We start from the raw sequence: 17,845 nt of genomic DNA on the forward strand, positions 1-17,845 counted from the left end.
ATAATTATGATTATTTGACTCTTCATAGGAAGTTGGTGGATGCTGGCGAGAGGTTCTTGATCTAAGCAATTGAAACTGACTTCCCCTTCCTTGGATCCGTGATTGCCTCTCACCCCCCAAGAACTGTATAACACACAGATTTAGCCATCCCCTACCCCACACATGAATGTAATAATTTTATTAAGTAAGGACTCAAGGTTCAAGGAATAACATCTTCCCATTCCTCAGATCAAACCTGAGTAACTCCATCCTTTTCCTATTTTTTTAATTAAATACTTTTCAAGGAAAGTCCTTGATACGGTTGAAGGGATTGACTCAAAGAATTGGAGCTACTTGCTTCTTCCTTGCATCAAACTTTATTACCTACTATTCTGTAGGCATTGTATGACCCTTGTAAGGCTTAGTGCCTCATGAGTATAAAATATGATTTGGCCTAAATAGCAGGAACTTTTTCTCATTAAAATTTACTGCAGCTTATGGCCTGTGACTTTGTTTGTACTTTGACAAATAGGCTTATACATACCTGTGCAACTATCACTAACATTTACACCATTGCTCCCAATCCTATGTCTGTTGATGTTACTGTTGGAGCAGATGATGATGACGACGTTACCCTTGAGGGAGGTGCTTTGATAATAGTGAGGGCTCATGATCCAAGGAATCTGAGCTACCCCCTGGATCAGACGATCCCCTGTATGACCCCTACAAGTTCAGTGCTTTCCAATGAATATAATACCTCGGGAGAGGTTCCTGAAGCTGAGAGGTTCTTGATCTAAGAAATTGGACGTGTCCTCCCCTTCCTTGAACTGAACTTGAATGCCTCTGATTCCCCAAGGTGCTGTATGACTCCTGCAGGCAGAGTGCTCATTCACGAATGTAATTCTAAAATTAAATTGAATCTATTCTTCTAATTCATATTGTTATAGTTTAGGACTTTTTTTATGAATACAATAATTATCATCAGTGCATCTTGGGCATGCAGCATTGAATGACACACACTGGTTTACTCTTTCTTTTGTAAATAATGTAATACTCCTTTACAATCCATGCACATTCAGAACTTTCTTATAAATCTAGTATGTTATTACTCTCATCTAGGGAAGTGCCTTGATACTGGTGAAGGAAGTTTCATTGAGGATATTGGAGCTATCCTTCCTTTCTTGGATCAAACCAAATTACCTTCCATTCTGCAGGTGCTCTATGGCCCTTATGGATTCAGTTGCTTCTCCATGGATATAATAATATTGTAATTCATAATCTACTTTACTGGATGATTTGGAGCCATCAGTTTACACAGCTTTATCATGTGTAAACTGATGATTCCAAACTGATGACAGAATAAATAATGATGGAAAATTCAAACCAGCAAACACTTCTCACCTCTTGTGGAGTTTAAGTGGTTTGTGTCCAGGGTATAAGGGCTCTACCCCAGGACCCAAGAGAGGTGCTTCAGTGCAAGTTAGGAGCTTTGGATCCAAGAAATTGTTGCTACCTTCTTTGGCACTTATGTATTTAGTACTTAGTTATGATTATAATAATAATAATAATTTGGCACTGTATGATGCCTGCTCTGTGATTATCTACAAAATTTGATTTTATGATAGCTTCTTTCAATAAACCGGCCGTATCCCACCGAGGCAGGGTGGCTTATGAGAATGAAACTCCAAGGATTGTTTATTGTGGTGGCATTTTATTGGATTTAAAATTTGATTTTGTTTAGCTCTTTCCCCATGAATATAATAATCTAATTTAGCTTTTAACATATGCATATTAAATCTGGTTTAAATAACTGCTTGTCACAAGCATTTCAGAAGTGCTTACAAGGCACTCCCCATTGGTATATTGTACCATGACGTACATTTGAGAATGTTAAGAGTCAAAATCTTGCAATCTCCATTTACTCAGCTATTATGTCTTCTCCAACAAAGCACTCATAAGACAAGAATTGAGCACAGTAATGTAGCTTAGGAATAGTTAGCATTCTAAAGGATATATGTACTGTACATAATGTTTAATCACAATATTTACAACTAAACCACTTGTTGAAAATGTAAACTATACAATGTTTCAGTCCTTCCTGGACCATCAACAAAGTGCCAGTCTAGGATAAACCAAAACTTATAGTTTCCATTCCTAAGTTATGGGTTAGTCGTGAATTGTTCCAGCAACAGTAATGTGACTTTTAATGATCACAACATGAAGACATACTGAATAAAAAGACAATACTGTGACTGGAACGAAACACAAATAACCCACACATAGACTGAAACTTATGATGACATTTCAGTCTCACTTGGACCAGTTAATGGTCCTTATTGGATCGAAATGTCGTCACAAGTTTCAATCTCCTATGTGTGGTTTATTTGTGTATGAAGACATACTATATAGAGGATATGAAGCAGCGGGTCCTGGAGCCAGCAGGCCTGACATTATCCTCTACCACTAGTCTACACTAGTGCTTCAACATCACAGTCACTAGAGCAGAATTAGGCAGAGCTCAAGTATCTGATTGGTCATGAGGAAGACTGTTTTACAAATCAATGGCCAACAGTCTTCAGGTTATAGAAGAAATGCATAACAAATATCATGCACAAATTTCACCAGAACAGGTAAGACTTGGTATACAGAAGAGTTATTCCTTTTCACTCCCTTCAAGAAGCGGGTACCGTGATGCTGGTGAAGGGCTCTTGATCCAAGGAATCAGAATTGTTCTCCTTTCTCGGATCAGATTTGATTATCTCCCATTCCTCCAGCACTACTGTATGATCCTTACAAGCTTAGCGCTTTTCACCAGTCACTTTCACAGCTTGTACATAATACCTCTTTTAGAGACTAATGAAGCATGTATCCCCCATTACCCCTAAATATAAATCTAAAAATAATAAAATATCATTTACCAGTATCACCTAGCACTAATACACATCATTTACACGGGAGAGGAGAGCTAAGAGATCTCTGACAACATTATGTGTAACTCTTCATCAAGTCTCTTGTGTCTTCTCTTTTCCTCAGCATACATCTCTTCACATCTTTCTGACTGAGCTTTTAACATATAATTATCCTTTTTTATGGCATTCATGCGGAGTTCATGTTTCTGTGTTCGTTCTTGAAGTTTGGATAATCTGGTCTCGTATTCAGTCTCTTCGTCATCTGATTCACTCTTCTCGTGTTCAGAATCGTTCCATACAGGTTCATCAAGAGTGGATAAATCCTCCAGATTTTCTTCTTCCTCTTCCTCCTCTCCATCGTCATTGGGCTTCTTCTTCTTTCTCTTCTTAAGTTTCTTAGGTTTTTGGTTTGGCTCATCGAACCACCAACCGGCATCATGGTTCTCTTTTGGCTTTTCTTCCTCTTCATCCTCCTCCTCCTCCTCTTCTTCCTCCTCCTCCTCCTCCACTTCTTCATCCTCACTTTCATCTTCATTTTCACCATTTGAATCATCTTTAAGTGCTTTAACCATTTCGTCTACTTCCGCCTTTGTTTTCAGATAATTTTGTCGTTCAATTTTCATGTCTCGGAAATATTGCCTTATTCTTTCTCTCAGATTCTCTCTCTCATTTTGTACATTCTTTTCTTTTTCTTTCATGTGATCAAGTTTATTTATCCAGTGTTTCAGTTCTCTTTCTTGCCTTTTTGCTGCATTCTCGGCTCTTCTTTCTGCTGCTGTCTCTTCATCCTCACCCTCTATTTCTTCCTCCTCCTCCAATTCATCCTCTTCCTCTTCCTCCTCTTCTGATTCTTCCTCCTCCTCAGATTCTTGCTCTTCCTCTTCCTCTTTGCAGCTCTCCATCTTGTGTAAGGACGAGGAGAAACTTCTCCTCGAGCCTGACTTAGAGGGCATTGGGAAAGATTTTATTTCTTCATTTCCTACTGGAGATGATGGCGGAGGCTCAGTGAACTCACAGGGGTCTGTCTGAATCCCTACCGTCTCGATATCTGGCAGCTCGATGCCTTGCTCCTTCTGTAGTGCTTTATATTTTTTCTCATAATAATTGCCCCTCAGTTCCCATTCTGCAGCACAGTTTTCAGATACGATGAGCTTTTGAGTGACCTCATCATACTTGTTTAGATAATCATCAGCCTGTTTCTTGTGGAAATCTACTTGAGTTTTGAGGTTATTGATTTCAGTTTCCAGCGTGTCAAGTTCAGAGAAGTCAAGCACGTCATCCTCACGCATACGCAGTTTGCTCATGGATTTTTCCAATTTTGGAACAATTTCATCTGCCTCACCATTGGTCATGGGCTTAGGGTCGGTCATGCCTGCTTCCTTGAGTTGCCGTTTTAGTTTCTTTACCTCTGCCTGAAGACCCTCGATGTCAATTTTGAATATCTTATTTTCTCTCTCTATCTTTTTCCGTTTTTTGATTTCATCCTCCAACTGTCCCTTGGTGGCCTGAAGGTCATCTCGCATTTTATCAATGTCCTCCTCTTCATCCGAGGAAGAGGGCATGTTCTCCATGGTGTCTGGCTTCTTCAACTTCTCCTCCGTTGTGAGCTGGCGACGCAACTTACGCAGACCTGAGGAAGGTTTATATGATAAAAGTAAACAAAACAGCAAAAGAAATGTTTTCAAATGCAGACGAATTCTTACCAAAATATTCCCTCCAAGAGGGGTGCACTGATGCTGATGAACATTTTATCTAAGGAACTGGAGTTACCCTTATCTTCCTAGAGTCAAACCTGATTATGAAAATGAAAATGAATACTGTAGTTACATATACAAATAGTTAAAAAATATATTTACAGAAAGTACACGCTATTTGGAAGGCCACAATTATGTAGTTTGAGCTTCCTCTTGAATATAATAATGATTACCAATGGACTAACAACTATTCTTCATCATTTTGTAAATAGTTTATGAGTGACCTTTTTTTTCCATTTATTCAAAATCAAAACCAAGTATTTCTTAGTCACAGCCATTTCCCAAGTTTCGTCACAAATGCTTTGTTTTTGAGTAACTTTATACACACACACACACTCTCTCTCCCTGGTTTACTTGAGCCTTTGCTCTCTCCAGTACCTCTCCCTACCTCATCTCTATATCTCCCTCTCATAAACTCACCCAGAGCCTTGAAGTCAGGTTTACTCCGGTCATTGGTCTTGGCCTTGCGTAGTCTCACTCCTCGATGGATCTCTGCCAACAGCTCATTGTGTGCCAACGGCTTCTCTGACTCATATACGAACTGAAGATATAAGTTGAGTTATTACAGAAGGCGGTGGGGGAGGTTAACTTAGTGCAGTGACTGTCTATAGTGGCAGAATCTCTATCATACTGATCTGACTTCCTGAAACCCCTCAACGAAGGCACTTTGATTCCGGTGAGGGGCTCTTGATCCAAGAAATTGGACCTTACCTCCCTTTTCTTGGATTGAACTGGATTCTCTTTCAATCCTTCAAGTGTTGCAGGACCCATGCGGGTTTAGCCCTCCCTCATGAAAGTAATGTCTGAAGAAATAATTTCGTCTTTAGATTTTTATATTCAACATCAGTTATCGGGAAAGAATATAAATAATTAATTCTTCCATATGCTGGGGAGCACCAAACTCGAAGGGGTCATACAGAGCCTGGGGGAATGTGAGACAATCAAGGTCGATCCATGGAAAGGAAGGTCAGGTCCGGTTCCCTGGACCAAGAACCTAAATAAGCAAGGAGTGGTGATACCTCGTTTTAACCCAAGCACTTTTCCCCTGACAACACTACCCTTGCCACCTTTCCTTTGACACAACGTCCTGCTACCCTTTCACTGACAACACTCACCTTGCCACCCTTGCCCCTGGATTTGGGCAACATGGGATTGGATCTGTCCATCTTCTGGAACGGTGACAAGTGTCTGAGCTTGGTGCCACCCTGAGAGAAAAATACGTTAGTAGTGGCAATATATATATATATATATATATATATATATATATATATATATATATATATATATATATATATATATATATATATATATATATATATATACAACAGTTAATGTAAATCAATCTAACCTTCAACAAAGTTAGACTGGGTTAAGTGCTGACGGTGTCAGTCAAGTTTATTCAGGTACAGGTACACATATATAGTTACATAAATTATCATATATATCAGCAGATGTGTAGATTACCTAGAATAACCCAAAAAAATAATTTTATCCGAATAGCAAATAATTTATATATAAAAATGAAATATTAAATCGTGAACTAGAAACCAACCTTTGGTTGGTAAATTTGTCCGACATGAGAGGAGCGAGACAGAGATGCCACAGAGAATAGTCAGTCCCGCCGAACGGCTTCGTCAGTGGTGGTGGTGCGTGTTATAGCTCGTGGAATTCGAAGTCAATTTACGGATTATTATTACACGGGTAAGTACCACAAGACATTTTAAATAATAAGACGCTTAAACTTTTAGTTCATCAACATTTGTAGTGATAATAGCACAAGTAGGAACCTCAATGGAAATAAGTCACTGATTTTTTTTGGGTTATCTTAGGTTCTCTACACATGCTATTATGTATGGTAATCTATGTAACTGTATTTGTGTATACTGGAATAAATTTACTTAATCGATGAGACTTGCTTCAGTCTAATATAAGTAGTTGTGTGCAACTCCATTTGTGATACTGGAAAAATGCCAATTTATGGAGAGTATTATCACACCTCATCACAAAGCACCTCTGGGTACTAATGTACACCACAGCTTCCTCTCAAAAAGCTAGTATATTCACGAAAATAGGAGAAAGCTATTGTTCTACCCAGAGGAAATATCCACCATCAATTTTTCTTTCAAGGTTAAAAAAAAAAGTTAAAAATCCCTCAAATTACTCAACTTAAAAATAAGTATTTATTTGTTACCCCATTTCCCTGATATATATATATATATAGTGTGAGCATAATATATATATATATATATATGATATGGGAAGTATGCATAAATATATATATATATATGTTATGTATCTTTATATATGCTTATACTGTTATATATAAATATAGTGATAATATGCGAGTGTGGTGAAAGTGTTGAATGATGATGAAAGTATTTTCTTTTTGGGGATTTTCTTTCTTTTTTGGGTCACCCGGACTCGGTGGGAGACGGCCGACTTGTTGAAAAAAAAAAAAAAAAAAAAAAAAATATAGAATATATATATAAATATAGGGAGGTACCACTGGAACTGTTATAGGGACCCTCATCCTCAGAGAAAAGAATAAACTTGCTTCAGGGAAAACTCAAGGTTCTCCCTGAGGCTGTTTGAGAATTTTCTCCTACCACCCCCTATATTTTATATATATATATATTTTATTTAAAGACAAAATACATTGCCAAAACATTCACAAAAATACGATAGAAAGTAAAACAACATAGGTAACTCAGAGCTACATCTCGAATACTTCGTCCCGCTCCCCGGTGGTGGGCCGCGTGCCCAGAATGCTGCAGGCATTTCCTCTCTGGATCGCAACACTGAGTCTCTGAAAGAGGAAGCTGGCCGCCCTGTGGTCCTTAGTTTCTATGATGAGCTTTTCACCCAGCTCTATTAGGAACTTTAGAGCACACTTGCCCCATGCTCCAAGGGTCTCCGACCCTATTGGGATGAAGTTATAGCAAGGGGGAAGGTCTTCATATTTGCGGATCTTCTGGGTCTCCCTGTGGCTGGCAGCTCCACCCCCTTTCACTACGGAGTATGGCAAGTAGGTGTCTGCCAATGTGGCGGCACATGTGTAGTCCCAGGCAATCTGCTTTCCATCCTTCCAAGGTAGCATAGTACTAGGCTCCATCAGGACGCTTTAGACTTCCGTCAGACCTCTGCACTTGGGGTTCCCGTTGAGCTGGGCAACGGGCTGTGGTGAGGCTTCTCTTTATGATATCATTGACCTCCTCATGCCTGGCATACTTCCCTTCTGCTGTGTGACACACGAGACCATGAAGTCCGAATTGATCAGCTGTCGCCCTGCCGCAAATACACCTATGTTCGGTGAGGATGGGGGCGGCTAGGCGAAGAGCAACACCAATCCGAATGGCCTGTGGGTCTAGTCGAGTGCCCAAGGAGGAATTGGGAATAGCTAACAGGAAATTTCCTGAGTGTGGTGCCTTCACTGCCAGGAGACGAGCTTTGTCCTTTCCTGAGGCGTTGGAGAGCATTGTGTTGGCGATTTTTTCCATGATCGGTTTGTCCCAGTGGGACTGTTTGTGTTCTTTGGGAGGAGCTGGTCCACTGGAGGAATCTGTAAGGGTGTCCCACCGAATCGCTGCTTCAGTAAACCTGGGGTCTCGAGCTCCTACCACGTCTCTCAAGCGTTTGGGAACAATCTTCTTGACTAATGCACAGGAAGCCAAACACGAAGACAGAAAAGCAGGTAAAGCAACATGCGTTGCTTGGCGCACCCCTATACCTCCCAGTCGTACTGGGAGGGTTGCCTGATCCCATTGCTGATCCTTTAGTGACAGGTTCAGTGCCTTCTTAAGGGTTGACCTCAGGTGTGCGTCATATTCGTCGAGTGTTGGGTTGTCAAAAGAGGGTGCACACCTCAGGAAGTAAGTGAGTCTTGGAATAGTAAGGCACCTTGTGAGGAGATACAGAGCATCATGGGCATCAAGATTGCTTATTCTCTCCTCCATTCTCATCAGGTCATTCAATTTGTCCTTGAGGACTGTGTCGGTATATTATATATATATATATATATATATATATATATATATATATATATATATATATATATATATATATATATGTCGTGCCGAATATGTAAAACTGGTCAATTAGCAAGAACTTATTTAAAACTAAGTCCTTTCTGAAATTTTCTCTTATACGTTTAAAGATATATTTTTTTCATTAATGTTAATGTAAAAAGTTTTTATTTTGCACCAAAAGAATCTTAGAAAACTTACCTAACCTTATTACCTGGAGTTTACCTGGAGAGAGTTTCGGGGGTCAACGCCCCCGCGGCCCGGTCTGTGACCAGGCCTCCTGGTGGATCAGCGCCTGATCAACCAGGCTGTTGCTGCTGGCTGCACGCAAACCAACGTACGAGCCACAGCCCGGCTGATCAGGAACTGACTTTAGGTGCTTGTCCAGTGCCAGCTTGAAGACTGCCAGGGGTCTGTTGGTAATCCCCCTTATGTGTGCTGGGAGGCAGTTGAACAGTCTCGGGCCCCTGACACTTATTGTATGGTCTCTTAACGTGCTAGTGACACCCCTGCTTTTCATTGGGGGGATGGTGCATCGTCTGCAATTTATTTTAGCCTAACCCAACTAAATATATTTTAGATTTGTTTACAATAATTTAATACTAAACAAACATTGTGAAATATATTTTTTTCGTTAAGTTAAGAATGATTTTGGCGAAATTATTGCAAACACAAATTTTCACTTGTCCTATATGGCAAGATGAACGTTGCTATTTAGGCCAAGATCGCAAGTTCTGCCTATTCGGCACGACACACACACACACACACACACACACACACACACACACACACACACACACACACACACACACACACACACACACACACACACACACACACACACACACACACACACACATATATATATATATATATATATATATATATTATATATATTATATATATATATATATATATATATATATATATATATATATATATATATATATATATATATATATATATATATATATATATGAATATATATATGTATATATATATATATATATGTCGTGCCGAATATGTAAAACTGGTCAGTTAGCAAGAACTCATTTAAAATTAAGTCCTTTCTAAAATTTTCTCTTATACGTTTAAAAATATATTTTTTTCATTAATGTTGATGTAAAAAATTATAATTTTGCACCAAAAGAATCTTAGAAAACTTTTTATTTTTATTATTTTATTATCACACTGGCCGATTCCCACCAAGGCAGGGTGGCCCGAAAAAGAAAAACTTTCACCATCATTCACTCCATCACTGTCTTGCCAGAAGGGTGCTTTACACTACAGTTTTTAAACTGCAACATTAACACCCCTCCTTCAGAGTGCAGGCACTGTACTTCCCATCTCCAGGACTCAAGTCCGCCCTGCCGGTTTCCCTGAATCCCTTCATAAATGTTACTTTGCTCACACTCCAACAGCACGTCAAGTATTAAAAACCATTTGTCTCCATTCACTCCTATCAAACACGCTCACGCATGCCTGCTGGAAGTCCAAGCCCCTCGCACACAAAACCTCCTTTACCCCCTCCCTCCAACCCTTCCTAGGCCGACCCCTACCCCGCCTTCCTTCCACTACAGACTGATACACTCTTGAAGTTATTCTGTTTCGCTCCATTCTCTCTACGTGTCCGAACCACCTCAACAACCCTTCCTCAGCCCTCTGGACAACAGTTTTGGTAATCCCGCACCTCCTCCTAACTTCCAAACTACGAATTCTCTGCATTATATTCACACCACACATTGCCCTCAGACATGACATCTCCACTGCCTCCAGCCTTCTCCTCGCTGCAACATTCATCACCCATGCTTCACACCCATATAAGAGCGTTGGTAAAACTATACTCTCATACATTCCCCTCTTTGCCTCCAAGGACAAAGTTCTCTGTCTCCACAGACTCCTAAGTGCACCACTCACTCTTTTTCCCTCATCAATTCTATGATTCACCTCATCTTTCATAGACCCATCCGCTGACACGTCCACTCCCAAATATCTGAATACGTTCACCTCCTCCATACTCTCTCCCTCCAATCTGATATTCAATCTTTCATCACCTAATCTTTTTGTTATCCTCATAACCTTACTCTTTCCTGTATTCACCTTTAATTTTCTTCTTTTGCACACCCTACCAAATTCATCCACCAATCTCTGCAGCTTCTCTTCAGAATCTCCCAAGAGCACAGTGTCATCAGCAAAGAGCAGCTGTGACAACTCCCACCCTGTGTGTGATTCTTTATCTTTTAACTCCACGCCTCTTGCCAAGACCCTCGCATTTACTTCTCTTACAACCCCATCTATAAATATATTAAACAACCACGGTGACATCACACATCCCTGTCTAAGGCCTACTTTTACTGGGAAAAAATTTCCCTCTTTTCTACATACTCTAACTTGAGCCTCACTATCCTCGTAAAAACTCTTCACTGCTTTCAGTAACCTACCTCCTACACCATACACTTGCAACATCTGCCACATTGCCCCCCTATCCACCCTGTCATACGCCTTTTCCAAATCCATAAATGCCACAAAGACCTCTTTAGCCTTATCTAAATACTGTTCACTTATATGTAACCCAACTAAATATATTTTAGATTTGTTTACAATAATTTAATACTAAACAAACACAGTGAAACATATTTTTTTCGTTAGGTTCAGAATGATTTTGGCGAAATTACTGCATACACAAATTTTCACTTGTCCTATATGGCAAGATGAGCGTTGCTATTTAGTCCAAGATCGCAAGTTCTGCCTATTCGACACGACATATATATATATATATATATATATATATATATATATATATATATATATATATATATATATATATATATATATATATATATATATATATATTATATACATCTATATATATATATATATATATATATATATATATATATATATATATTATATACATATATATATTATATATATATAATATATATATATATATATTATATATATATATTATATAAATATATATATTATATATATATATTATATATATATATATATATTATATATATATATATATATATATATCCAGTCAGACCAATTATTAGCTCCATAGGGTCAGTTTCATATAAATTATCCAAATGGCTTGTTGATATTTTGAGCCCTATTGTTGGCAAAATTTCTAACTTTAATGTTAAAAACAACATAGACTTGGTTGATAAATTAAGCTCCTTGACTGACTTAAATGATTTTAACATGGTTAGTTTTGATGTTACTTCCTTGTTTACGAAAGTTCCTGTTGATGATTTATTAAGTTTCTTATCTGAAGGTTGCTTAACACAATCCTCCCTAATAGAGCTAAATGGTTCAGATATGTTGATGATATTTTGTGTCTTATGCCCAAAAATGTAGATATACACCATTTCCTTGGAAAATTAAATAGCTTAGCCCATTCTATAAACTTTACTGTTGAGTTTGAAAAAAATAACTCATTGCCTTTTCTAGATGTTTTAATTATTAAGGGTAATAATGAATTCAAATTTAAAATTTACAGAAAACCTACAAATAACTGTTCCTATGTCCACTATTATTCCTCGCATCAAGATAGAGTCAAACTGTCTGTTTTCTCATCAATGTTTTTGAGAGCTTTACGAATTTGTAGTCCTGAGTTCATAGATGAGGAAATATCCAAAATTTATGAAATAGGTAATGATTTAAAATACCCAAGAAATGTAATTGATAAATCTTTTAAAGTTGCTAGAAATACTTTTTACAATCCAAAAAGGGACAACCAGCCTTATTCAACTAAAAATATGTTGGTTCTCCCTTTCCATGAAAACTTGGTTGATATGCCTTCTCTTCTTAAGACTTTTAATATTAAAGTTGTATTCAAAAATCTTGATACAGTAAAAAAACTTTTGATAAGAATTCCCCCCAAAATGCTGATGGATGTGTCTATAAGATTCCTTGTAAAATTTGCGATAAAGTTTATTACGGTCAAACTGGTAAAAATCTCGAACTAAGATTAAAACAACATAAATATAGCATTAGAACTGGACAAGATTCTAATGCTCTATTTATTCATGTAAGAGATTTTAGCCATCCAATTGATTTTCAAAAAGTTGAGAAAGTAGTATCAAGTCCATGGTCGACAGGAATATAATTGAATCTTGTTTCATAAAAAGCAGTTTTGACAATAATATGAATATTTCCTTTGGTCTATATAAATTAGATCCATTTATAATTAATAGAATTTGGGAAGAATTTCATAATACACTGGACAAATAATAATTTTTAAATTTTCTTGGGTAGAATAGTTTGTGGGTAAGTTGTGCAAAGGACCTATCCAAGTTGGGTCGGCGCGCGTCAGGTGTTTAACCGTTGTGGGATTTGATAGTGAGGTGCTGGCCAGACCCCTTATATAGCTTCCTTGGATGCTTTACTTTCATAGTTCCTTGATAATGTGAGTAGTCACGAAAGCGCTTGGAATTTCTCTATTCTTTCAGAGTGGTTGTTTTGCATATATATATATATATATATATATATATATATATATATATATATATATATATATATATATATATATATATATATATATATATATATATATATATATATATATATATATATATATATATATATATATATATATATATATATATATATATATATATATATATATATATATATATATATATATATATATATATATATATATATATATTATATATATATATATATTTATTTATTTATTTATTTATTTATTTATTTATTTATTATATAGAGTACATCATTTCTGCTCACATTGCATATTGTTCGATATCTACTTTTATTAATGTAAAATCCGTTAATTAAAATTCACATCCAGATATATGTTAATGAATACTGTGCGCATATTTGATATAAATAATTTAACTTTCCTAGTAATTTTGAGTATGAATAGTATCGGTCATATCGTGGGCATTGTAGGGGCGTGCAGTAAGAAGAATGATAACCGCAGACAACTAGAGGGAAATGGAGACGAGCGTATAAACTTAGATCATGTCCATTAAGTTTTTGTAAATTTTGTTAAATATCATACAGGTTAGTAAGAGGCTCACCTCAATGTTCCTGAGGAGTGTGTTCCAGTCAGGCCGGCTTCGGGCTGCCTTCCTGATCTGTTCTAACATGCACCTTCTGGCTTCTGACATGGGTTTTGGGGGTCCCATTCCTGGCATGGGGGGCGGGGGCGGCGCTCCTGGCATAGGTGGCGGGGGCGGCGCTCCTGGCATAGGTGGGGGTGGAGGTGGTGGTCCAGTGCTGTCTCGCTGGGAAGTGAAAGAGGAAATAGATGTTTTGCTGAGACTATGTGATGCTGTTCGCATTTTTTTTTAGGCTATATATATATATATACAAACATGTATGATGTGTGTATACGTGTATACGTAAAACTTCAGACTGAGAATCATAATAAGATTTTAGGCTTATAAACTTGAATTTTAGCTTTGTGACAACAACATATATTATGATTTTCACATTATATTTTCAATAATATTAAAAAAAAATAATGATAAAAACGATCTGAGAGCAAAAAGGTTGATGGGGATAACATTCTAGTGACGTGTAGTGAAGATAATTTTGTACCTACAATGCAGTAGTCCTTGGCTCCCACCATAGTGTCACTTGGCTGAGTCCTATAAGTTGATAACTAGCACTTTCTGCTCTCTGTCTCAAGCTAAGCCACAAAGTCAAAAGAAAGATAACTAATTCTTAGCCAGAATCACACAGGTGAGCTCAGATGAGTTGATAAGCTTTAGCTTATGAACTAAACATACAAGACAAAACAAATTTTAGACCCAGGTAATATTATTACTGAAACTGGTTTACAAGCCGTAGATTTTAAATTAATAATTTTTTGAATTCTGGATTTATTTAAAAAAAAAATTATTGGAATCTTAATGAATTATGGACGACCAAAAAGTGAGGCCTGATTAAATATATCGCAAAGAAGCCGAGTGTGCAGAAGTGCATATGAATCCTAATAACTATTCATATGTATATGATGCTACGATGGACAGAGCCTAATGAATGTAATATATTTTTATTATAAACAATAACAAGTATCAGTAGCACGATTAGATGCTATATTTTTATGCAAGATTTAAACATAGGCAGTTTATTTTTTCTAAGTTTTCATGATACAGTTTACCTTTTGAAAAGTTATTGCATAGCACAGACGAACTGACATTGAGATAATAAAACAGGTTAGCCTCTGTATGTAGGCCACCTTCAGGAAACTAAAGCGTGTACAAAAGATGAAGCTTATTGGCAGTGACACTTAACACACTTGACTGAAGAGGTTTCAGTAATAAGCCGAAAAATATACAGTACTCGTCTTATCTTCTGTTTTATTATCTTCATGTGGGTTTATTTGTTACAGTTAATAGTCTTTATTATACGTGTCATTATAATTATTGCATAATATACTAAAGGGTAAATGTAACTGGAATTTGTAGTTGTAGCTTGCAACTCATTAATTCATTTAAATGAATTTATATAGCATACGCATCTCAATACAATATTATATTTTTTATAGAATTAGTTTTGTTGGTAGCAAGAATGTAAATGCTAGACTAAATTAGCTTCCGGTACTTGCTAGGGTTATGTGCGCATGGATACTGTGGGAATTAACTAAGGATCTTAATGGGTATATTCATGCAAGAGGATGCAGTCTTCTTTCTTACTTTTGGAGGTGGAGGTGGAGGAGGCAGTGGTGGTGGTTTGGATATGGTCACCTTCTGTAAATAACACACGAAATCAGTACACTCAGGACGAACTCTAAGATTATTCTTGATCCCGAGGAACAGCCCGAGACTGAGGCAACAGATACACATGCGTAGAAATGGAAACTGCAGTCCAGGATAACTCTTAACAGTTATGAGAGGAATATCGAAGAGGATATATTCTGGCGATAAATATGGAAGCGGGAGAGAGGAAAAACATTAAAAAAAATTACGTGCAAACCTTCTGTGTTTGAGATCACAAGGCGGTACAATCATGAGAAATTGTGAAATGTAGAAAATGCATTAGTTTTCGAAAATCTAACCTAGTTTATTGTACGTAAATTTTCGTGCTGGGAATTTAATGGCATTCATCTCCGGGAGACAGAATACACTATATGATATGGACGGGAAGGAAGCATTCGGCACTAATGTGAAGCATGGCCTTTGTCGAATGTGGGGTAAACATAGAATCAGTCCACAAGAGTAACATTGCAGGGTGAACTTCTGGGATGAGGGAACTGCAAGACACTAGCAAAGACAAAGACATACCAAGTTTATCGCTGTCTCCCACCATGGTGTAACGTGCCTTGCCTGTAGACCACCATATGGTTTAACATATTAGATATAAAATGCTGAAATGGCGTTATTAGCACGAAGTTAGAAAAAATACATTTCACATATATTTACAGTAACCAATTTCTTAAATAATGAATTAAAAAAGTTTACGAGATGCGGTATAGGGCGTGATCTCACCTGTCTTACTCTGGACAGCCTGATGGGTGCAGGGTCGGCCCTCTGAGTAATGTACAACATTTATTAAAAAAATGATAGGCCTACATAGTCTTCCCCTAATAATTGTAGCTGACAGGCCTACATAGTCTTCCGCTAATAATTATGAAATAATTTTAGTTATTAATAGTGGTGTTAAAATTAGATTTAGCCTAAATGCTTTAAGACAAGAAAAGATAAAAACTAATTTAGAAGTAATGTTTAGTGCAGCATCAGTCTATGAAAAGTTATGAAAGGTTACTTTCAACAAAATGTTTTATAATATGTTTAGGTAAGTTACTAATGAAGAATAAAAACTGTAGGCAAAATTTTCTTGATATTCCAAACAAGAAAACTAGGGTATGTGACATGAGGTAATAAAAAGGCATTTACATACTAGAAAATATACAAAATAAAAAAAAAACAGATGCTTATTATGTTTTAAGGGAATAGTACTACAAATGGCATATATAGGCCGAAAGTAAATATATTAAAAAGGAATTAACAGGACGAATATTTCTTAGAAAGACACGGAGAGATGGAAACCTACAAAGAGATATTACGACGAATACTCCATGGTAAATACAGTGATTAAGGATAACATAAGGCTCTGTCATACAAAGAAGGGAAACACGGAATATGGTGTATAAGGTTGGGCTATACTCCCGTACCGTGTCCCACTTCTTCCACCACTCCTCGTTCGACGAGCTCTTGCCCTGAAAATCAACAATTAAGCGCTATTTTACTACAGAAAAAACTCGAACACCATAAACGTCTACAGCCAATTAGTATTACCATCACTCAGAAATTTCGACCATTATAAATATACAAAGAACAAGTTTTATCTCTATCATTGTTTAAGTCTAGACTCTTGCCAAATTCCAGGTATGAACCTGTGGGGCAAGAGAGGGAGTTCCTAACTACTAAAACTTGAAATTCCAAGATTTCATTGTGAATATACAATACTCAAAGATATGTTGTATATTCAAACTTAATATACAACTTAGTTAAAATGGTATTGTCGTACGCCTTACCATGTGGTCGATAACATCTTTCTTGAAAACTGGGGAACCAGGACTCCATGCCTGTTAACCAAGAAAATAATAACCATAGAGAGAACACTGTTAAGTAAAGGAAATAGTGAGAAAAGTATTAAGTAATTAGCAATTACAATACACGAATCAATATAAAAAAAGGAAAATAATCCATAGGTTAAATATATTTAGCAATGTTGATTACTAAAACAGAGGAGTAAATAATATTTCGTAAAAAATAAGCATGAGCAACAAAACAATAAAAGGATATTATGGAGGGTTATTGTATTATGGATCTAAATCTGCTTCATTATGTAGGATGGAACTGGGAAGAGGTATTGAAAAATTAATACGAATAGAATGAGAAGGCTAAGAAATATTCTTTTTGTGCTATTGCGACAGGGAAGTGTGAAGTGAGAGTTAAATGTAGTAAGACGGTGTAAGGCAGTGAAAAAGACGATGTGTAAGGTAGTTAGGGAATGAGAAGAGCAAGAAAAGTCTCACCCTAGATTCTTCAGGTTGTTCCCACCACGGCAGGGGACTTTTGCTGGTCTGCATGAAGGAAGTAACACATGATTGGTATTGCATATTGTTACTTTAGTGATTCTAGTGATACTGCTTTGTGACTGTCTTGTAAAATTGTGTGGACATATTAATTGTTTT

The 17,845-nt window shown here is 36.9% G+C and overlaps 1 protein-coding gene across 22 annotated transcripts in view; it reads right to left on the bottom strand.

Annotated features, from left to right (window-relative positions):
* Positions 1 to 1,670: 1,670 nt before the first annotated feature.
* The window catches only part of LOC128695799 (trichohyalin-like), a 119,847-nt gene continuing 103,672 nt past the window's right edge, over positions 1,671 to 17,845 (bottom strand). For 21 of the 22 annotated variants that reach the window (XM_070092940.1, XM_070092938.1, XM_070092937.1 and 18 more), the window contains 9 exons: positions 17,687 to 17,734; positions 17,183 to 17,233; positions 16,820 to 16,864; positions 16,134 to 16,175; positions 15,930 to 15,971; positions 13,719 to 13,925; positions 5,758 to 5,847; positions 5,063 to 5,183; positions 1,671 to 4,518 (listed from right to left, as the gene is read on the bottom strand). In XM_070092940.1, the coding sequence (XP_069949041.1) occupies positions 2,945 to 4,518; positions 5,063 to 5,183; positions 5,758 to 5,847; positions 13,719 to 13,925; positions 15,930 to 15,971; positions 16,134 to 16,175; positions 16,820 to 16,864; positions 17,183 to 17,233; positions 17,687 to 17,734 (2,220 nt within the window). In that variant the 3' untranslated portion in view covers positions 1,671 to 2,944. The remainder of the gene's footprint in view (positions 4,519 to 5,062; positions 5,184 to 5,757; positions 5,848 to 13,718; positions 13,926 to 15,929; positions 15,972 to 16,133; positions 16,176 to 16,819; positions 16,865 to 17,182; positions 17,234 to 17,686; positions 17,735 to 17,845) is intronic. The other variant, XM_070092948.1, reaches the window with a different exon arrangement.

This window comes from Cherax quadricarinatus, chromosome 41, assembly GCF_038502225.1.
Source record: "Cherax quadricarinatus isolate ZL_2023a chromosome 41, ASM3850222v1, whole genome shotgun sequence".
Classification (NCBI taxonomy): Eukaryota; Metazoa; Arthropoda; class Malacostraca; order Decapoda; family Parastacidae; genus Cherax; species Cherax quadricarinatus.